The sequence below is a fragment of the Ambystoma mexicanum genome, chromosome 7q (genome assembly GCF_040938575.1).
Source record: "Ambystoma mexicanum isolate Mex_15411 chromosome 7q, UKY_AmexF1_1, whole genome shotgun sequence".
Taxonomy (NCBI): domain Eukaryota; kingdom Metazoa; phylum Chordata; class Amphibia; order Caudata; family Ambystomatidae; genus Ambystoma; species Ambystoma mexicanum.
This window is the reverse complement of record NC_090941.1, coordinates 364942517-364965939: the sequence shown is the minus strand read 5'-3', so window position 1 is coordinate 364965939 and position 23423 is coordinate 364942517. Positions and strand designations below refer to the sequence as shown.

At 41.4% G+C, this 23423-nt stretch overlaps 1 protein-coding gene across 1 annotated transcript in view; it reads right to left on the bottom strand.

The window, feature by feature from the left end:
* Positions 1-23423, bottom strand: part of LOC138528045 (protocadherin-9-like) — a 1594414-nt gene that overhangs the window by 726124 nt on the left and 844867 nt on the right. The window contains exon 3 of the mRNA XM_069639479.1: positions 8589-8672. Coding sequence (XP_069495580.1) covers positions 8589-8672 — 84 coding nt within the window. The remainder of the gene's footprint in view (positions 1-8588; positions 8673-23423) is intronic.

Here is a 23423-nt window from a genome sequence, read left to right as displayed (position 1 = left end):
GTTTCCTCCACCAAGCCACTCTACCTGCCACCATCTTCTGAGATTGCAATTCCTTGTGCTGCTATGCGTGCTCACTTGTGGGTTGTGTTCTGATGTCACTGCTATTCAATGAGGGTCAAACTAGGGGCAGACTAAGTTAACTCATTTAGAGTGCATTAAAGAACAGCCTAGATTGCATACCCTGCCACAGTCCCCAATATCAGACCATTACTTCCCTCATATCAACAACCACATTCTATATTCCACCCTTATACCTCTAATCTTAGCTAATGCCACATTGCAATACACACTATTCTAAAGGAAAATGATGAAAATAGATTGTTAGAAAGCAATATTCCATAGTTTGTGCAGAGATGCAGTGTTATTCAAGATAATGAATATACCAATGCATGTTGTATAATTTCTTTATTAAATGCATGGGACCTGCCAGGCCATTTTGTTGTGGAATATATCAGAGGACATTACAAGGTATGCAGTTTTTCAGACAAAAAATGTTGCTTTATATTTGTATTACCCTTTGAGTTTATACCTTTATCTTGACTTCAAATAATAACGCACAATATGCTCGTGGCTATCATTGGAGAATTGATTTGTAGAATAAAAAAAGGAAAGCTGTTTGTAATACTTCTGTTCTACTATGTGGGCTTTGCATTTAAATAATGCAGCGTTACAACTTAATGTTATGCTACTACAAAAAAAATGCATATTTATATGTTGCCCAAACCTTTTCTTGGCTTTTTCGAGTTCCCACTCTCTTATTCTGATGTGTAAAGGTTCAGAGCGGGAATGGTCGAATATATACTAGCCATGAAAGGCAGAGTTAGTTATGTTATCTTCTTTCCATACAATAGATAATAGGAGGTTTACATTTTGCAAATTGCAATGACAACAATTGGAAACGTGTGTTTACCCAAAAGAAACCTTACATATTAGGTAAGATTGTACCATTACATCACAACACAATGACAAGATTGCAATGTTTTCCATTGTGCTAACACTGTGTCCTATTAAAAACACACATTGCCTTAGTGAAAACAATACATTTGAATAATGTGTATTGCCCCAGTGAAAAAATACATTGCAGAATTACGTCTGCACCAGCACATGTATGAGAATGATCTATTGGAATAAAAATGGTGTCTGGGTCTGTCACTTTTTTCTAGCATTTGCTGAGAGATGCGTATACATACCATGCCCAGCGGCAGAGTTTCTCTAGTCATAACAATCGTATTGCATGTAGTGGATATAAGACAGTAATTCATGTCTGGAAAAACGTCCTTCTCAAGGTAATGGGTCGATTGCTACGGTTTAGATTCTTGTTTCATTTAGGTCATTTCAAGCTTTAATGTCCGTCTGAAAACACAACTTTCTGAAATGTAAGGGTTAATTTCTGCTGTCTCACAGCTACTGGTGTCATGCAACCTTATAACTAAATTCAAAGAAACAACGCATTTTCCTAATATCGAAAGATCTACTTTCATGGTCCAATTATTTGTAAACAAGAGCAGCTTACTGAATTGTTCTCACAGATAGAAAGCCAATAATTGACATACACGTTGATGTTTTCTGTCTATTTGTGCAAGCAACACATCCGTGTGAAGGCCTAATACTTGAGAATGAAGCCACTTTGTCAAAGATGGAGGAATAATACACACCTCCATCCTTCATCCCACGTATGAGAAATTAAACACGGTGGCATGTGAGCTTCATTCAAATGCTCAACTCCCACACTTCCATTACACATTTATTTACGTAATTAAATATATAACTTTTGATCCACGAATACAGGAAACGAGAAGACATCCGTTATCTCTTGACTGAGTGGAAATTAAAGTGGATGGGAATACAAAAATCATTTTTAAAAAACATGACGAAGATGTCAATGTGAATTTTGTCTTAAGACTGGGAACGTAAGCAGGTTTTGCGGATTTGTGCAAAGTCAGAGTTCGAATTAGCACATTTATGTCACTCATATCATACAAAATGGTCAGATTAAAAATGAAATCAGGACCATTTCATCCAGCATGTATCCCCTGGCAGCCATTATGCGTGTCAACCAGCGAGTGCTCTGCTACTTAACTGCTTTAATGCAATGCATAGACAGTACCAACAACTCCTCCTTCAAGACTATTCCCAAATCCACCATTACAAGTGTAATGTGGGATGCGCTGGATTTATGAGGTAGAGCTTAAAAGATCATGGAAATGAGTCTGAGCAAAATCGCAGCGTTGCCTTATAACTGTGACATTTCTAAACCAGAGACAGCTTTTTGTTTAAGAAAGGAATGGAAGGCAGCAAGGATCAGACGTGTGTGTGTCTATGCGAGCACGTGTGTATGTGAGAGAGAGAGAGAGAATATGAGTGAGAGAGACTGATTTACAAAAGTGTTTTTCGAGGGGAAAATCCCATTGAATTACGCTTTGTACATCATGCCCAGGGTTGTATTCAAGCGAGCGAATGTGGGAATTAGAGAGGATACATGCACACTATGTGGAAAACAATAATACATAGTTTGTGATTGCGAGGCACAGAAAACACAAACTATTAATACTTGGGCAGTGTGATCCTGTACTGCGAGGAAACAAGTCGAAACTCTGCCTGGATCGGGTCACTGGAGTCTCTGCACTCTTTTTCCTTTTGATTGGAGCGCGCTGTGTGCGCAGTGTGTTCTTGTGTTCGAGTGTTCAAGTGGCCAAGCGGCTTAATTCTACCTTTTACGTCCAGTGATAATTGGTTTTCGGACATCTATCAAGTTGTATCGTCCTGCAGTCGGTATAGTCAGCATTAGACGATTGGTGAGTGCCTTAACTGTACTTGATTCAGACTTGTTTTTACTACTCTCCATGTTTTTCCTGACTGACATTTAGAGTGCTGTTTTCGTTGCATGTACGAATTAAGGAGTGGAATGAGTATTATGTCTCCTAAATCAAACGTTGCCCCCATTACGGATGAAGAGCTGTTGGCGGCCATAAATCTACCTTTGCCACCCTCGTCGGTGGTTGTTCCATCTGGCGTCCTGTTTACGGGGGAAGTGGCGTCTTTGCTGGAATGTGCAATGGAGGGGGTGGATAAGCTAAGGTCCCCGCCCTCCACGCTAAAACAGCAAACCTTTCACAGGTTAAACCCCCTACTAACCTGATTACTTCTTTTTTTACCGCCGAAGGGCACAGAGGCCAGGAAAATAGTAAAAGTCCCAGTGACAGCTCTGTTGTCTAACAAACCGATATCGGCTATACGAGCAGTCGTGGAATCTTCATGCCCCATACATCTGTGTGATGTTGATCAAAGTTTTTTGGTCACTCCTCCTGAAATGGGTCAGAGGTATGTACCGGATTTTGATTCTTCGCTTTCCTCAACAGGTTCATCACCTCCTTTTCTACCTACAAGGAAGTCAGATGTTCACTTCTAAATGTGTAAGGAGGGTACCCTACCCTAGGAACAATCATTGGTGGAAATAAATCAAGTCTTCTGCATTGTAGTGTCATTGTGTGAGAGTTTGAAAGAAGAAACTAAAGCAAGTTCTGTGCTTTTGGAGTCACTCCTCTTCAAGTTTAACAATGTAAAATTGCATGCCACGGCCAAAGAGTTTTTGTTTTCAGATAGCCTGCCAAACACTAAGGGCCTCATCACGAGTTTGGCGGTAACCCTTAAATCCGGCAGTAGCGCTGTTACCGCCGGATTTAAGGGTCTGCCAAATCAGGGCTTCAGCAGATTTCTCCCCAGCTCTGAGCTGGGGGGAAATCCGCTGAAAATGTGCGCTCATACCGCCGGCTGGAAATCCGCCGGCGGTATGAGCGCGAAATTTCCCCATTGAGCCCAATGGGGAATGGGGCATTCCCGAATGGGCTCATTGGGTAATGGGGATTTCCAAATCTGCCAAACCCATGATCCGGCGCTAATAGCTGCTTATCCAACGGGAGAGTATCATATTGGGAAGCAAACTTAGACTCTGAGAATCGAGTTGAGGAGCTCATTGTGGCTACTAATGAGCCCCAAGTTACCAAGGACTAATATTGGGAGAGGAGGTTATCTGTCAGGGTGATGCTTTGTTCCTCCTGGAGTTGGGGGATAATGATGGTTCATCTGCTGCAATGATGCCAAAATGTGTTCCTCCAAGTCTCACAGTGAAGGCATCAAGAACGAAAGTCCAAATGAAGAAGCAAACTAAGAATTATCCAGCTTTGAACTGAAACACTCAGGCATCCCGACAGTTTCTACGATGCCTCTTGTCCGAACCCGAATTCAAAACAGCCCTTAATAAATCAGCTATCAGCAGGTTGGCTTTTTATGATAAAGATACTCTGATAATTCCTCCTGCTGTGAACAGAGTTACTAACATGGTGATCACAAATAAGGAAAATCAGCCCATTAACTTGGCAGCGCCTATCTCTAGGATGGTTGGGAGGGATTCCACCTTGGCGGGCCAGTTGAGTCCAAGTGTCCCACATAATGTAATGACGAAGCCATTGACCTTGTTACCATTTTCTCAAAGACCCACACAAGTACCCTTAGACGTTGATCATTTTTTACAGAGCAAAACAGTTCAAGATTCTCAGCAATTGATCTGCTTACTAGTGGGAAGTGGCCCACGTCCAAGGTTGGACATGTCTGGTTTGCAGTCCTAATTTGCACTAAAAAAAGGGTGTGAATCACGGGAGTGCTAAGGTTGAGCGCCGGCCTTTGGGTCGAGGGGCATTGAGTGGTTTTTGTAGTGTCGAAAAAGACTGTGTTAGGGGTTATGGATTTAGATTCTAAGTAAGGAATTTTAATTGAAAGTGTGATTGTAGACAACAGACCTTTGTACTTGAATCTTACAAATGTTTTACGTTTACTATCAGATGTGCAAAGTTTAGTAGATATATCTACTAATGACATAAAGAGAGTATACTTTCCTGATCTATACATGGCTGATTGGTCTGTGATTGCTTTAGATCCAAACTTGTATTTGACTTTGTTCTTCACAAATTTGATTAAATACGGTTGTTTGGTTTTGATATAATCAAACATGTGGAGAGTAGAGTTGTGGGAATGATACATACAGCGACCATGCCAAGCTGATTAGAAACTTTTATTGAGGAATTCTGCCAAGGATTCAGACAAATCGGGCCCAATGGATATGAATTCCAATCCAGCCGGGAATTGTGTAAACTGGAACGCTGTTTTGTCACCGAGGGTCAATCGTTCTTTATTGGAGGTCCTTAAATCCTCTTCGGGTGTTTGGAAAAATCATGTGTTTTCAGAGAGCAATTTTGAGGTATACATTGATGACCTAATACAGTGTAACCAACGTCAGGGTGTGCAAATTCCACTTAAAAAAGCATACAATATGTACATGTTTATAGGAGGAAGTTGCAGCCAAGAAACATAATTTAAGGAAGGTAGTTAGGTCCTTAACCCAACTGATCGGTCTTACTCCGGAAACAAAAAGGGAGCAGGTAATACACACACACCAGTCGTATAAGAACTGGACTAAATGTAATCAAGGTAAGAAGAGCCAGGCTGGCGCTGAGGTATATTTTACTGTTTTATGGAACAAGAACGTCCAGGCATATTGGAATCTCTTGAATAACTCTCATCCACTGCAATCGGGGAGGCAAATCAACGCTGTAGCTGAAAAATAGTGGGTCTGGCATTTTTCAACTTTGTATGCAAGTCCTCCTAGTGATCTAGTGTTTGCCATGGGACTGGAACTCTACTGATAGGATTGACTTAGTGATTTTTGATCATAATAGTATACTTGCAATGATAAAGAGGATTAGTCCATCCCATGCTCCCGGCCCAAACAAAATATCACATGTTTTGTTTAAGAGTGATCTGGAAGCATGGGCATAAACTCTTAGCATCTTGTTTGAGAGTGTGGTGAGTTGGGACCACTTTCCCAGCTCATGGACTTTGGCACACATTGTTCCTATTTATAAGAAAGGTGCAAGAACCTGCCCACTGAAATACAGACCAATTGCCCTACTGGACGCAGATAGCAAGGTTTTTGTTTCAATCTTGCTGTCCCCTCTAGAGGCGTGGGCTCTGGAGGTCAGTCCCCTTGAGAAGTGGCAAATAGAATGTTGTGCCAATCGTGGAACGTCACTAAATGGCCTGATTGTTACAAGCATCCAGCACTTAGCCTGGGAGTGGAAGTATGACTCAGTCTTCATCGCCTCTATTGATTTAACCTCAGCATTTGGCTCTGTGAATCGTGTGTTTTTATGGTTTAAACCTCATCAGTGGGGAGTTCCTGGGTGCCTATTAAGGCTTATAATTGACCTGTACTCACATTCTAATATTCAAGTGTGGCTAAAATATTCTGGTTCTCTTTCACCGCAGATGCCTAAATTTCACGGTGTCAGGCCACATTTGTAACTACGAATATACATCAATAAAGACCTTTGTGCTTGTCCTAAGCAAATTATTTTCTCATCTTTCATTGTACTCTGGTAGGACTCAAAAGGCGGATTCTTAGTTTGCTTGATTAACCTTTCTCTACAGTTGAATCCTATAAAGACCAACATAATGCAGTGCTCTAGGGGTCGGAAGAATTCCTCCTTTAGATGGCATATTGGCCAAGAATTGTTGAACAGGGCTGAGTCATTAATTTATTATAATTGTTTTCTTCATGCTAGACCTGGCCAGACTAAGTGAAAAGAGTGGCTAATGGGGCGAACGTGACCACCAGTTAATCAGTTATTGAGGTTTGACCTACGTTATGGTAAATGTCTGAAACCCTGCATAAAATAATATGAAGGGAAAATCATCCCCAAATTCTGTTTGGCATGGACATATATTCTTTCTCATTATTAGATGTGCTACCCAGTCTTTACCTTTGGTCTGGTACAGGGTTTTGCAGGTGCCCCATTCTGTGCTGATCAATGCAATCCGATATGAACTGTGTATCACTTCTCTGGCCGTGAGGGCTCAGTGGAAGATCTTGTCGCCTATGAGAAAGATTCAGACTCAACCTGTGGATTCCCTGTTCAAGGTTATGAAGACCATCCTCGAATCAGGATCCTGCCGATGTTAACAGAGTCTCTTGACTACTGCTTTGATTGCTTATGAGAGGTTTGTAAGTCAGTGCTTTATTTATTTTTTGCATTTTTAATCCGCTCATACAGCCCATGGGCATCGAGGCTCGGTTACAGGAACATGTTTCTCTTAGTTGTATATTTATAATGCGCTAAATACCAGGAGGTTTCTAAGCGCGCATCCGGGATTCAAACCTTTGTTGGTTTGTGTCGTCTTGTTTCCAAGGCGAGCATGTTGCTGCTGAGCTATCCTCCCGGGACTATTGGTTGGGATGCGAGACAATCCCTGCAGAGTTAAGGGACTTCTTTTCGAATACACCTGGTCTTGCACCATTGAGAAACTACATGCATGCCCTCCCCTGCTCCATTTGCAGGGGGAACTCAAGAAATTAGGAATGCTAGCTCCGTTCTTGGCAGTCTATCCAGCAAAGTTTGCAAGGCTTGCCTTTTCAAAGTTTGCAAGGCTTGTCTTTTCAAAGTTTGCAAGGCTTGTCTTTTTCCGCTTTCATTGGAACTTGCATCCGACCAAATAAATGATTAGATTTGGCCATTTTGAAGCAGACCAAAAGTAATGCCGCTTTTGTAAGAAAGAGTTAGAGTGTGAAACCCTCAAACATTTACTTATAAATTGCCCTGTGATCCAAGGCATAAGGTGGAACTACTAAAACAGTTCTGTCATCTTTTGAAGTGGGGGATGCGGAACAAGTTTGGTCTGTATGCTTGTCGGAGCATATATCCTCTACATTGCTAGCTCTCACCAATTTCTTTAAAGCTCTGAAACTTTACGACTATTGTGCTCCATCGTTATTGGCTTGGAGCAGAATTGGTTGGATGTCTTAGAACCGTAATTGAGTAGAGTGTAAGCTTTATAATAAGCATCATTGTTTCTTCCTGTTTCCTTCTTATTGATGAATGAAATGAATTTAAGTTTTCTTTGTTTTCTTCTTATTAATGAATTAAGGATTTTGTATTCTTCTGTTAATGTTTTAATGATTGATTTCGTCTCTCTGTTTTATTGTGATTTTATTGTTGTTGTTATATTTACATTTCACAAAGGTTATTCATTTTTTTAACCATGAAACAATAAAAGAAAAAGAAAATACTTGCCAAACTATATTGGAAGGTTTTGTGAATTCCTAGAATCCTGAAAATACACTGCAGATGCACAATGCTTTAACTTGAGCTAGCGGTGTACAGGCTAATCTGCCTATTTATATGAAAGCTCACATGGCAAAACAGGAACTTTTATGATGTGGCCCATGCTCTCAATACGAGGGTAAAGAACATGTTCATGTTAAGGGAGAAAATGGACATATAAAGATAGTGATTGGAATGAAAATGTAAGTTTGCAGTGAACCATATCTTGTGCACACACTGGGAATAAGGAAAACAACCATGCTCTAATTGCTTTTTTGATGCCATTGAAGATAATAGATCAACAATACAATGACCTAACTAGCAACCACTTGGAGCAGTAGCTGGAGCACACAAATATACACACTCTGGAGTGCCTTTAAAAGTTTCTCAGCTGAATTAAAGGTGCAACCACAATAATGCAAATTCATTTCTTACCATATTCAGGGACTTTTGACGGGAATTTCGCTGTCGGGCTGTCACTTCTGGAGAGGCTTAGACTGATATGATGTTGCATTTCATCTGTTGGTGAGATACAAAAGACATACATTTTTAGGCATATTGAGGAGCTGAGGTGTTAATACATGTTTGCATTTAAATAGACCATTCATTCCCATTCTCTAAAATGTCAAATTAAACTGACTCTCTCATCTGTTCTTTTCTTTCGTATCATTACCAGTATTTCATGACATGCAAGACAGGATTTACCATTTGTACATCTGACTATAAGGTGATTCTTTATAAGCAAAAACTTTTTCACTGCAACACAGATAGGAGGAATATGAGATGTAAGTGGGACACAAAGCTTGTGGTTGTTGTTTAGATTTCCACGCACCACTTGATAGACAATGGCCATGCTAATCCCTATGGATATTCCCACCTACTACCTACTGCGAAGCAAACAATCCTGGGATATCTTTGGGCTACAAGTATCAAGCAGTAGCATCACACTGGGCCTTATTACGACCCTGACGGTAAGGCAACAACAGCGCCAGTAGTGCTACCAGCGCCGTTGTTGCCTCACCGCCTCATTATGAGTTCTGCTCGCGGGGCCGTTCTGTACGCCTGGTCAGATCAGACGTGCAGAGCGGCACCCGCTAGCAGAACAGCATGCTATCAATGGTCCCGTCATTAATGGGACCGATGTTAGCATCCTCCCCATCCGCATTGAGCCCTATGAGGGCTGAAAATGGGAATGGGGATGTACCGGGTCCGGGTCCCGCGAATGGGAATTACCGGTCCCACAAAGGTCAGAATGGCCCGGTAATTCCAATTTTTTGGGACCCGACTTTGGGGGTCGCCATGCCGCTAAAAACGGCATGGCTACCTCCAAACTAGTAAAGAGGCCTACTGTGTGCTGGATAGAGCCTGCCAGTGTCTTTATTTTCAGTAGCCTTTGAGAGTTAATGGCTTAAGTGCAGCTGTAAATTAACTCCTGTGTTTGTTTGTTTGTTTGTTTATTTTATTTAGTAATGGTAGTATTTAGTGTGGTAATGAAAATGTCTTGTAAAGAACTTTGGAGCAAATAATAATGGCGTAATGTAAACTGATGAAAGAAAGTTTCCATGTAAAGCAAAAGAGGCATTGCGAGAAGGAGTTTGCTTTGTGTTTGAATGCGCATTTTTCTCGCTGTCATGTTTAACGGGAATACCTTGCAAAGGATGAACAAATGTGCACGACCACCAACATTGTAAATATTTCTGAGGCTTGATTTCACTTGTAAACTCAAAGGGGTAGATTACATATTTTCTTTCAGCCACTGTTTCACAGTTCAGAATGAGATGGCTGGGAACCAAACAAGAATTATGCCCTATCTGAAAGATAGGCTCTAAACATGTGAGTGCATTTACTTCCAAGGAATACCAAAGGCAAATGAATGTGTATTGAAATCATATGAGTGGTATGTCTTAAGGCCCAAGCACCAGGATTATATTATTCAAATAGAAACCCAGCCTGGATCCCCAAAACACTCATTCTCGCACTTTTTAAGCTTAATGAGAACTGAATTTCTTAACAAGTCCTTAACATTTAGATACCTTGTGTAGAGAAAATTTATTTGAAGTTTAAATGTTGTTTGTATTCAATGACTGTCTTTATTATTATTTTTGAGTACAAAATAATGCAAAATGTAAGACCTAGTTCAGCCTTATGTAAAGTATCACTGTACATAATTTCAGTGACTAGATTTTAATATGTTCATTTTAACGAAAATAAGATGAAATAGCATTCGAGCTCTATGTTGTTCTACCACATGTATTTCTCAATCTTAATCATTGTGTTTGAAATTCAAAGTGACCTGTCTGCGTCTTGTGACTTAATGGATGTTTTGAAACAGTTGAAATTGGGAATTTGAAACTATTTGTAAATTCAACTTCCATGGCCTAACCCAGCTTAAGAATTCCCAATAAGAAAACCCAAAGAGCACAGATAAAAGACATTGGTCAAGTCCAGGTCAGTCCTGACATCCAGCTTGGGAAAAACAACAGATGATTTGTCATGGGCTCTTGATTTCAGAAGGATTGTACTAATTAATCAAACTTGAAACCACTCATAAAAACTCCATCTGTCAAAGGAAAGGTTATTGAATTTTGTAAACATAAAAAAAACATATTCTGCCTTGATAAACATAGATAGCATGCGCAAGGAGTATGTTAGGGAGGCATTGCAAGTGTCACAAGTGTCACCTGCAGGAAAGAGTTAGCAACTTCACACTAGTAACATGAGTAGAAAGTAACATTAGGAACAAATCGATGCATTGAGATGCAAGCTCGGATCGACACAGGCACAAACGTTTTACAGTTTGTAGCTAGGAGCAATATCTACCAAAATATGTACAAAATGTACATATTGTCCCATGTTAGAACTAGATATAAAAGAGCAAAACATGTAACATCTCCAAATTTGATCGCAGCTCGATCATTCAAGTGGATAAATGTGTGCACTCACATACATAATTTAATATTACTTATATTAATCTTTTTATGTTCACATCCAAAGTGAGGTCTGAAAATGGTATAGCTAATGCAATATTAGAAGTGATTCACCCCCTCCATGTTTGCGTGTCATGGGACTACGAAAATTACACATAGCCACAAGTCAGGGGAGAAGTCAGAAAGACATATAATTCTTTGTATACAGGAAATAAACATGTATTATTATTATTATTATTATTATTATTATTATTATTATTATTATTATTATTAGGAAATATGGGGAGATGCACATTGAGGATTTGTGGAAAGGATTGGAGATGGAAGAGCAATGCTGATACTATTTGAAGGATCAACCCCATGCACATTGGATACCCGTCCATTGAGAGAAGGATGAGTAGTCTGTTTTTGGAAATTGGTTTCCATATAGGCACCTGAAAATATGGTTTGCTGATGGAAAGATTCCAGGCTGCCTGAGTCTCCATCTGATTCTCTAAAATAGGAAGTCACATTTCCGAAGACAAATCAAACTTCAATCAACCCCTAACTGTTCACATAGATTGACCCAGAACATCTGGGAAGATAAATGGCAGGGGGGAAACAGGGGAATGCAATTTGGCAACAGTGACACATGTGCTGGTATTTATATGCACTGTAATCTTGTAGTTACATTGACCATCATTTGAGATGTTATTTCTTTAAAGTCCAATATAATTTGACTTGGACTTGAGATATTAAATTTAAAAATGCTTTTTGGTGTCATTTTAGTGATGAATTGCCTTTGTCAAATTAAGTACTATTTAAAATGTAAATAGTTGATCAAGCCTATTTAGAGTCATTTTGGATCATAGTGAGAATCACCATAACTTGTTGTCTGAGAGGTTATCGTGTATTAATGAAACCAGATGAGGCCATCGTTTTAGATTGGATGTTTGCACAACACAAACAAGTATAAGCAATTAGTTCTATTCAATATGAATTATGCAAAGTACTGAAATCCAGCAGTCCCTTATATTTGATTGCACAGGAAGACTTGTGTCGAATGTAGAAGGGCAGGGAGTTTTTTTTAACATCAAATATGCAATGTTATATATCCAAGACAAAAACGTGTGAATTTTGTATTCTATACACAAGTACAATAAAAGCTGTGCATGTATACATAGTTTGGCACTGGCACATGCAAATAGATTGAAATCAGTGCACAGACGGACACACGTTAATTTAAAGTTGCATTCTTAGCTGTGTTCAAAGTCATACACACACATGCACAGGTATAGACTGAAAGTAACACTCTCATGCTTATTGAAAGTGTTTTCCATTGCTATGCCAAAGCTGGATCTAGGTATGGTCCATTGTTAGTGTTGTGTTATAGTTTATTCTAGGCAGTTTTTCCATCTTTGTGCCAAAGTTACATCTCAGTATTTTCCATCTACGTGCCAAGGTTATATCCAGGTGCTTTTACATTGCTCTGTAAAACTCTAATCTAGTTGAGCTCCATTTATGTGCCAAAGCTGATTCTCGCTAGTTTCCATTGTGGTGCCAAGGTCAGATGTGATTGTTTTCCATTGCTGTACCAAGGTTGAACCTAGGCATTTTCTCACTTCTCTGCCTAAATTACAACTAGGTAGTTCTGAACTGCTGTGCCCACGTTAAATTGGAGTGTTTACACCACTGCTGTGCCAAATCTGAATTTAGGTGTTTTCCTTTACTGTGCCAAAGTTCAATGGGGCTGTTTTCCCATTGCTCTTCCAAGGTTAAATCTATGTAGTTTTCAACAGCTGCGCCCAAGTTGAATTTGAGTGTCTTTCCACTTTTGTGTCAAAGTTAAAATCTTGATGTGCTACATTGATGTTGTTGTGCCAAAGTTGCTTCTAGGAAGATTACCATCTCTGCTTTCCTTTGCTGCATTGCTCTACTAAAACTAAAATCTAAGTGGTCTTCATCTGCTGTGCCCAAGTAGAACTTGAGTGTCTTTCGACTGCTGTGCCACAATTGGATCTAGATCTTTTTCCATTGCTGCACCAAAGTTAAGTCCATGTGGTTTGCACTGCTATGTCAAAGTTGATTATATGTGGTTTCCTCATTACAGTGATAAGGTTGGACCTGGGAGTTCCCCATTGCTCTACCAAAAGTTGATTCTTTGTGATTCTCCATTGCTGTGCCAACGTTGAATCCAATTGTTTTCCATTGCTGTGCATTAGTTGACTCTGGCTTTTGCTCCTTTCCTTGTCATGTTGTTACTGGATGTGCCAGACCCTGCCCCACTGCTCCCCCTTTCCTGCCCCAGTTTGTTCCACTTTTTCAGCGCCCCGCCCCCTTAAAGCCAACATGTCACTATTGGGAAGGCGACTCTGACAGATCACTGGTGCATCACTCTCCCATCAGTACTAACCATCCTGCACTGAATACAGCTCACCCACTCATTTTTCTTCATACCCAAATCCCCCACCCACTCCCCACACCCAACGAGAATGGGACATCTCAGCAAGCTTGCTGACACACGACCCACCCTCACCCCATCTTTGCACCCCAGCATCCATCTCACTGTTGGGCACTATGAGAAACAAAAGGGTGTCACAACCGCTAGGTCTCTGGGACTTGCAATCTAGGAGGCCAGGACACAGCCGTCACTTTTGGATCCAGTTCCTGGGGGTGGACCAGTGCAGGAGGATGACCTGGGTGAGGGGTCTTCGGGGAGTGTAGGTGAGGAAGCTGACAGCGAGACACGGTAGTCCCCCCTATTTTGTTTATCCAGCCAGCCTGTTATTTTAGGATACTCTGAGGTCCCAACCCCAACCCCTTCTGAAAACAAACTGGGCTGAGGAAGAGGGTGACTCAGCGTAAGAACATTAACTTTCACTCATTGTACTGGCCATATCCCGCTTATCGGGTCAGGCAAAGCCAGGCACTTAATTCCTAGTGCATACACCTGATACCAATTAGCTCTCCTCACACAAATTAAAAGGCAGAACCCAAAGACACACTCTGAGCAAGGCAGAACAGGAGAACAAACAGGGCTTCCGGGATGAAGGCAAACCTATTGGAGCTGAGGGACGGATCAAGGGGTGAGAGAAGCGGGTCGGAAAATCCCAGAGTTCCCTAGTGGAGGTCATTGCCTCTGACAGGCGGTAGAGACACGTGGAGAAGGCCAGATCCCACAACTGAAAACTGCATTGTGTTTCAAGGACGTCAGTGACCCTCCCAGGTGAAAAAAGTTTGACATAGCAACATTTTATCATGATGGATGGCATGTGAATCAGACACAAGGAAAGGCAGACCTTTGAATGAACTTTGAACTAAAAGGCAGCAGCGAGTTCAATGATACTAAGTAACAGAGTAGTCTGGCGAAAGGAAGTAGCCCACTCAAATGTGTTTGTGAAAGGTAAATTGTTTGAAGTGCGCGAAAATTCAGCAAAACGTGATATGGAAAAGTTTTACTCCTAGAAAGCGGAAAGTAAAAGTTGAACTATAAATCTTGAGTCAAATTGGTCCTGCAGTGATCTGAAAAGTAACCACGCACATTTGAAAGCCTTTGACATTCGAAAGTGGTCAGAGCCCAACAGAGGGAGACCAAAAGTGAAGTAAGCTTGAGGGAAGGGAGCCCCCTCCCACCCAGGGAGCCCCCTTATACTCTTGCAAGTGTGTGTTGAACTTTTTCATGAGAGTTCTGAGCCCAGCAGAGGCGGACCTACGAGAACTGTGTTGTGAAAGGTCTGAGCATGACAGAGGGAGACCTTTGTGAACATTTTTGTTGAAGCATTATTTTTGAAAGTCGAGAAAAGAGACTTAAATGTGGAAGACCAGACGGCCTCTCTCCACATTCTGGAACTGTATTTGTGTTGGAAGCCGAGCCAGAGTGTGTCACCCTGCCTGTAAGGACAGCCTTACTCCGTGAGGTCTAGTGTGGGGAGGAGAGCTGGTTCAACCACATTTATTCATTTTAACACTGATCTTTCCTTTTGAATTAATTTCTTCTTTATTCCCCTTTTTGTACAAGGGATAGGGCAGGCATTAGGTTTTGTTAGCATATGCCATTTTGATTTTACAGACTCCAATAGGACTGTGTTATTTATTATGTGATGGTCAAGACAACTCCCATTTTAGTTAAAGAGCAGAGTTTATCCAACCCCAACCATTTCAATAAAGGTTTTACAAATTATGACCATTGTGCCAGTCTCATACTTGTGATACCATGCCACCCCTACACTGCCTACCCCCACCAAGCCCACCCTCGCCCCTTCTGTGGCAGTGTTGCACCCTCCTCAGCTTTCAGCTCTCAACTTTCCACCCCCCAGATGTCTAGCTGCCACTTTCTATCGCTCAGGGCCTGAGCCACCCTCACTGATAGAAACCTGTTCACAAAACCTCCTTCTCTCTCACACACTCCTGTGTTCTTCAAAGCGACCCACAAATCGAGTAGCTCATGCTCATCATGGATCACCATTGACACATTTCTAACCCCATTTCCTCCCCAGGCCACTCCCTGGTCTCCCGCCCTGTTCTCCCCAGCGATACCGCTCCCCCCCTACCCTGTCCTTGCCCTTTTCAGACTATCACTGTCACTAACCATTTTATCGTAGCCACAGGAATCAACAGAGAAAGCCACCGCCTGATCGGGTGCACATACAGCAAATCACCACTGAATCTGCTAGTTATGTATAAGGCACCACTCGGGTGGACACTGGCAGCAGGTATGGCTACCCAGACACATCAGAATGCACTAAGGACTACAACACATTTTGGTTGCGATGGTCACATTATTTCCTCCTACTATGCCTCAACACCTCTGACATCAGTATGCTGTGAAGACCTATGACAAATTTGGGCATGCTGAACACATAGCGTGTCTCTAGCACTCATGACATCTACTGACTCCTCTCAGTACCCATTGACATGCCTGACCTCATGGTTTTCTCTCTACCTGGAACCTGGCCATCCCTGCTAAGCCTTAGTTGGCCAAATGCACACACGCATTCTAATCTTACTCTGTGACCTTAAACACTGGGGACTTCGGTCCCAGAGAGCATACCCACCACCAGCATATTGAGACTACAATAATGGTAAAAAGGCGCTATATAAATGACAAATACAATATAATACAATACAAAGTCGCACAAACATATTGTGAAAACCCTGTACTCATGTATTTTGAGACGACAAGATACATTTGGGTTCAGAAGAGTAAAAACTCATCTTTAAAATCTGCAGGAGTCACATTAAATGGAACATTGTCTCCATTAAGTGACCTGCACATTAGCATTCTTAGTTTATCATGTGTGTATTGTGTTTACATGTACCCAACTGTATTTAACATGCACATTAATATTCAAAGCATAATGTTTGGAGTTGGGGGGTGGTGTGTGTGTGTGTGTGTGTGTATATGTATCTCTTGTATTAGGAATAATGAGTGTGGTGTAGTCTGACATCCTTGTGGATAGAGCATTCGAGTACATGTAGCAAACACCATGAATGTTATGGTAGGTTTAAACAAGCACAAAAAAACATTTCTAAATGAAATGTGAGAGTACAACAGCCCAATTCAGTGCAGCTAATTTTATGGAAAGGATGTATTTGAATGAAGTTGCATTCCAAAAACAATTGTCCAGGTTCTAATACAATACACAATTGCACATGTGCTAAGGCAAAGATTCTGAGATAAGGATCCTGATTGGAACATGTAGAGGCTTGAAGACAGCATCAGTCATCCAGACACATTTTACTTTACATGTTCCACCCATGAGTCAACAAACATGAATCATCATATTGACCCTCAACGTTCAAATGGAGCATTCCAATGTTCTTTTGAATGTGGAAAACTGGACAGTTCGTTTTCATAGCCACGTCACTGAGACCTGTCTTCCTTTTACTACTGTGAGATATAAGGTCACCGGAAGTCCTTGTCACTGCATGTTCAACTCAAGTATAAAAAGAAGGGCACTTGAGAGCTGTTGTTTACAACAGACTTCTAGTTAGAGTTGTGTTGACGTGTTTATCAACCAGACCTCTTGGTATTACAGTAGATTTGCTCTGATATTGTAGCAATTAGCAGTATAGCAACAATTGCACTAGTGCCAAGAACGTGTTTGTTCAATGCATGTTTGCATCCGGGCATGTTTGCCCTAGTCATAGCCCTTTGCCCTGTTGCAGAAATGGTTTTAGAATATATGTTATTACACTAGGGCAATTGTTTTCCTACTTGTAATTGTAATTGCACAAGTGCAAGGTTTCTGTAACACCGCACTGGGACTTTGGTAGAAGATTGTTACAGTGATTGAACAGTAGGTCACCTGGTTATTTCATGGAAAATAAATAGCCATCAAGCAATGGTGAAACACCCAAATCCAAGTCAGAACTCATTAGCAATATAATCTTTACTTCCAAAAAGGAGTGAGATCTGATCTTACAGTGGAAATGCAACCCATGAGGTGAGTGACAGAAGTCATTTTGCCCTCATGTCTAAGAGAAGAGGAACGCAATTAACCCTATGAACATCAACACGTATTATAAATAATCTCCTCAGGAAATATTGTTCTTGGCCAAGATCATGACAAGGAGCCCAACTGGGGAAACCACAGTCTCACCATAAACCACTCATTGTACTTACAAGATTACAAAACACTGTAAAATAACATTATCATTTGCCAGTTACACTTCACTTCTATCCTTCACATTCCTAACCTACATCTGTACAATTCAATAGCAGCAACCACTTCATTGATAGTATGTGAAGAACTCATGCATTGTAGGACTCAAATATGTAAATGATGAATACAATATGCATGCATGACACAGAACATATTATAAGTCATCATTTTCTGAAAGTGCATTCAACAAAAAACACACCTCTAGTTTGATCAGGGCATGATGGAGCAAGCTTCAGCGCAGTGCAACTGTCTATGTTTGCCCCCATGCACCCCATGTGAACAGCTGGATAGGTAAGTGATTCCACATAAGTAATCTGTCCATCTCCTCCTGCATTTGTACAATGCTAATGTCAGTGGTGAGAGCTCTCTCCCATTGGTTTGCACGATTGCCCACACAGAGGATTGTGCTGGGTTAAAAGTGGCAGAGAGCAAGTTCCTGGGTCTTTTTCATGAATGTGTGCCCAAAGTCATATTGGAAGAATCTTAAGAGAGGATTTCCATTTCTCACCCACATTAGAACCAGCATCTGGCAACCTCTCATTAACTGGGTTCCGGTGGGAAGAAAGCACAAGCATGTTCATGGAGCCTTTTTTGCTAAAGGCCACCATCTCAAATCAACATATTTAGTGCAAGCATATGATGGTCTATATAGTGCCCTACCTGTGGACATCCAGAGATCATACGTCTCTGGAAGGTACACATCATCATGCATGTTAACTTTTATCTGCCCACTACAAATATGGATATAGACTCGCAAGTATGTTTTGGTGTACCAACTATGCTTGAATATCTGGTATTTCAAAATGGCCTTGTAGATTCTCATGAAAGTCAAAGATATCCCAGCTGAAATGTAAATGTTGCAAAACTGAATATTACATCTGGACATTTTAGTGAATATGGTGCATGTGAGGCAGTCAGGTCTATACTGGCTGATATTGCAAACACTCGAGATTATATGATATGAAAGTCAAATAAAGTAATTAGCACACCATTTTACTGTAATTTACTTGCATCAGATCCTCTATGATTCTTGCAGAGCTAACACCCAGTTAGTTACCTGTGAATCTGAGTTGTGGTCTGGGGCAGTTTGCCATTTTAGGACTCTAGGAATCACAATCTGGATGTCTCTCAGCTGGCTGCAGCTCAGTCAAACTAAAACCAAACTCCTGGGGCTTGAAGGTCTATTATAATTGCTTCAAATATTTCATTTAATTACACCCCCTCTTTTATGATGTAGCCAGATGAACATGTATTAAATTAAGGTTACTGGCATAGTTTCCTGAGATTATGATTAATTAAAAGCATTCTATCCTCAACTTGGGTAGCAGGATCACTCTGGCTAGATAGCCAAGCCAAATCTAACTGATAATTCTCAATGAAGCCATACTGTGCCTGGGACTTATTGTAATTTCATGCAGAAGCTAAGCTCATGCTGGGTTGCTGATTTTGAGGTACGATTACACCTGAAAATGTAATGGTTTCCCCTTTGGAGTGGCACAGCATGCTGAAAGTAAATTGCATGGAAAGCTCCCCAGAGCAATTGTTTCTGGTTTAATTTAATCAAAACCTTTACATCCAACACTATTCAATGTTTCCCTCAAACGGTAGAGTTATTTAAAATTTTAAAGAGGTGTGTGCTGTAACCAGGGGTATTTATAAGGACAATGTGGAGACTGGCAAACCTAGTCACATCCTATTGTTCAGTAGGGCATTTTTTTTCTCTGCTTTCAAATTAATTCCTCCCAGTCCTACAGACAGAAACCCTTCAGCTGGAGGATTTACTACATCTAGAGTACCCGGCCTGGACTGCCTTCTTTTGTGCACTTAGCAATGAAACCATATACATCAGTTTCCAGAATGCCAACAAAACCAACCTTTTATAATTGGGATGACACCCTTTCCAGCAACTTAATTCCTAGTTACATGGCAAGTGTAATGTGGGAAAGTGTGACAAAATGACTACTACTCTTTAAGAGTAATAGGACGAGTAGTGGCTGAACCACCTTCTCAGTCCACCAAATACTTAAAACCCACAGTGATGCCAATCATTAATGTGGCGCAGTCAAGAAAACTACCTACTTCACCTTTTCAGACAATTTATGAGGGCATGCTGCACTCTTAAGAGGAGTTTAAATGTGATTATAGTAGCAACACAAACTGCAATAGTACAACTGTCCAAAATAAAGGAATGGTTGCTCAAGGTTCTATAACAATATATGTTATTTAATGAAGCACACTATATGGAATAATACCTCTCTGAAAAAACACTACAAAAAAACATTCCTGTGTACAGAACACAGACTATGCAGAATGTACATGATGTAAGCACTCTGGGTAATTTAGCTGGGGTGAAAGTCAATATATCAAAAATTATGTCTCCAAAAAGGATATGCCTTGTTGAAAAAGGTGCACATAGATGGCTTATCAGTATCTATGGTTACAAAAGTGGACCAACAGAGCTGGCAACTATCAGCACTACCTTTCTCAGTTATTGGCACTTCAACAGGTCCAATCAGGTTTCAGCATGCTGCTCTTTGTGGGTCAACCCAGGTTCGGATGTGGGGCATTATGCTGGTCAAAGTGGCAAGCTGGCATTGAGTTGGTCAGAAGTGGTTGATCAGTGAAGTTCGAAGGTGGCGTTCCAGTACTGCAGTTCAGATGGCTCACCAGGCTTTGTCCGAAAGTTGAGTTGGTTAGAGAAGATGTAACCACTGTGTCGATGTGTCTATGATGCATCCCACAGTTCAAGTTGATGTCTGGAGGTCTGAATCTGTGAATTTGATCGTTTGATGTGATGTCTGAAAAGAAGGCAACTCGACCTTGTCTGCAGCAGTCAGCTGTTTTTCCAAGCTGAACAGGTGAAATGCTCAGCGTTGAGACAGTTTCATGAATGCAGCAACAGCAGTTCAAAGAAAGTTTGAAGAAATGCAAACAAAGCACCATGGCTCCTGGTCGTTCAAAGGCTTTCCAATATGGTTGAAGCTGGTTTGATGAGGGTTCAGTGCTGTAGAAAGCTGGAAACCAGTTGCTTCACGTCTTCTATTGCTGTGAGTCCCAATCCAGAGTCTAAGGGACAAGACTGATCCTTGTTCTCTTCACCTCAACCCGGTGGTACTAGCTAGAAATTGCAGGAGTCATAAACCTCCAGTGAGGAGTAAAGGTAACAGTGAAGCTGATAAGAGAGTCTGGTCTTGGTCCAACATGAGTTCAGCCCCAATGTGCCCTTGGGTGGGTAGAGAGCAGAGTTCTCCTCTGCCTTGGAACACCTGCCTTCATCTATAACTGGAGGACTTTGGGAAGGACTGCTCTCTAAACAGGGTCCAAACAAATTCTCATTAAAATCATTGAAGGTCACAAATGAGTCACTAGGATTGGGTAAAAGCAAACCTGCCTTAAGGTCCAGTCCCTGTTAAAGAAACAAGTGACATTTGATGTCTTGCAACAGACCCAATAAGGAGGAATCATCCCTTCATTCCATTGTACTCTCTCTGATGGTGGTCTAACTATGACTCTTTCCTAAGTTTGCCCTTCAAAGGACCTTTGGTATGCAATACCCCGGTCTGGCCCTTCTGTCCATGGGCTGCACGTAGAAGCTTATTTGTCTGGATGATCCTGATGGGAGCTGCTTGGCCGGAGAGAGGATTTAGCTGACCTCATAAAGGATAAAAGCGAAGCACAGTTTTGCTTCCCATTGTCCTACTGGCGGAGCAGAGACAAGCAGTCAGACTAGAATACATAGAATACACAGTACCCGTCTATAGTTGACCTAGCTTCACATTGTTGACATTTTTATGTAACAAATCAGGCATGGCTTTAATAATTCTGTGAACTATCATCCGCCATATCAAAACATAGGTATGGCTTATATTTCAGGATTTCCCTGCCACCAGGTGATCACTTGCCATAGTTATATTGGTTTTGGATCATAGGTGTAGATTCAAATGCAATTTCTATATGCAGTGACTTTGCTAAAAAGCCATGTCTTCTACACCCTTGCCAGATGGCAGTCCCTCACAACAGCAATTATTCATAAGTGGGCTAAAGACTCTGGGGCTGATAATTAAGAACCTCTACTCTAGAAAAAAAGAGCTCCCTGACCCTGAAGTTCACAGCCACCACGATATTTAGAGGGAAACATGTTTACTCTATAAAAGAGATTTGCAACCGTGGCCCATAGACAAGCTTGCATATGCTGGGTTCATGCCCATTGGACGAGGCAGCAGAAGAGGTTCACACATATGTGTCTGTGTTTCTGTGCTGTGGCACTACCAGGCAGACTTTGACAAATGACAGAGGAATTTGTCTTTTGTGAATGACAACCAGTGAGTCAACTGGAAACTCTTATACATCTACTACAATTGTATTCTGCAAGTCACACCCATTAGAGCTGTGTTGTCTACAATTGTCATGATGCAGTGAAGAAGCATGACAGCCAACATTGCATCATGCGAGTAAGGTTACACTCCTAAGCCAATGCACTATTGATGCATATGAGAAACATGCTCAATCACAGCAAGAGGCCACAGAGGCTCATTTATTGCATGAGCGGATGGTTACAATTATCAGTCTTTTGTTAATTAAATATAGCCATGCTAATTAATCTGCCTTGTTATACACTGCATGTATTACATGTTACAGTTTGTGCATTACAATTAAAGAAAGGATGTAAATTGGCATAGCCAACAGTTTGGGCTTTTGTGTAGGCATTGGCACTTGTCAGGCTGCCTGACATAATACCAGACCATAAGTTGTCAATAGCTGGAAAATGGTGCAATTTCATGCAAATATGATAATAGTGACTGGCAAATGCCCATCTGATGCCCATACACAAGCCACAACAGTTGGCTTTAAAAATAATTGCTTTTAACAGGACTTCAGTGCAAGGAACACATATGCATCACGTAGCTGAAGGCACAACCAGATATGACAGTTTTATCACATCCACAGAGAATTTACAGTTGCTTTGGTCTGTGGATTTTAATCTAGTTCATTGTACTTTAAGCATTATACCAACAATTAATCTCATAACACGCATCAGACTACTAAGAAGGAACACTGGAAGGACATAAGGTGATGCTATTGCTTGATAGAGCTAGCTAAGAAAGACACCAGGAGCATGTATGTTGGGGAGCCACGGGCAGGTAGTGAGTGGCAATTGACAAAGGGATTACCATGGCCATGGGCAGTCATTGGGTCTGTAAATAACCCTACAGTCCCACGTCGTGTGATCCTCCTCCCATGTCATCTCCCTCTTAGCTTTACTCCAATGCAATAGTTTCAGCTTGCAAGTGGTGCTTACACACCATTTAATAGCCAAAACTAAGAATGAAGCAGGCGTCGGTCAGGAAAGAATATGCCGCCACTGGCAGGCGTCGCTCAAAGGAAGAACGATCTTGCCTTCAAGGACACATTCTAATCTCATCAGAATATAGATTCCCCCATTGAGCCAGACGGAGGGCTCATTTAACGAGCCACCTCTGTTCAGAGTATAACCATTAACGTCGCGCTCCTTGGAATGGGGCTCAGAATGCAGGCCTGCCAACACCCCTCTAATCCCGCGCATTTCCGCCTCCACTGAGGGGGGATATATCAACATACTGATGCAGGTGAGACGGGCCCCCAGCAGACACGCACACATCCCGCGCCACAGCAAGAATGACTCTTCCTTGACAGGAATGCAGAGGCCAGGAAAACAAAGC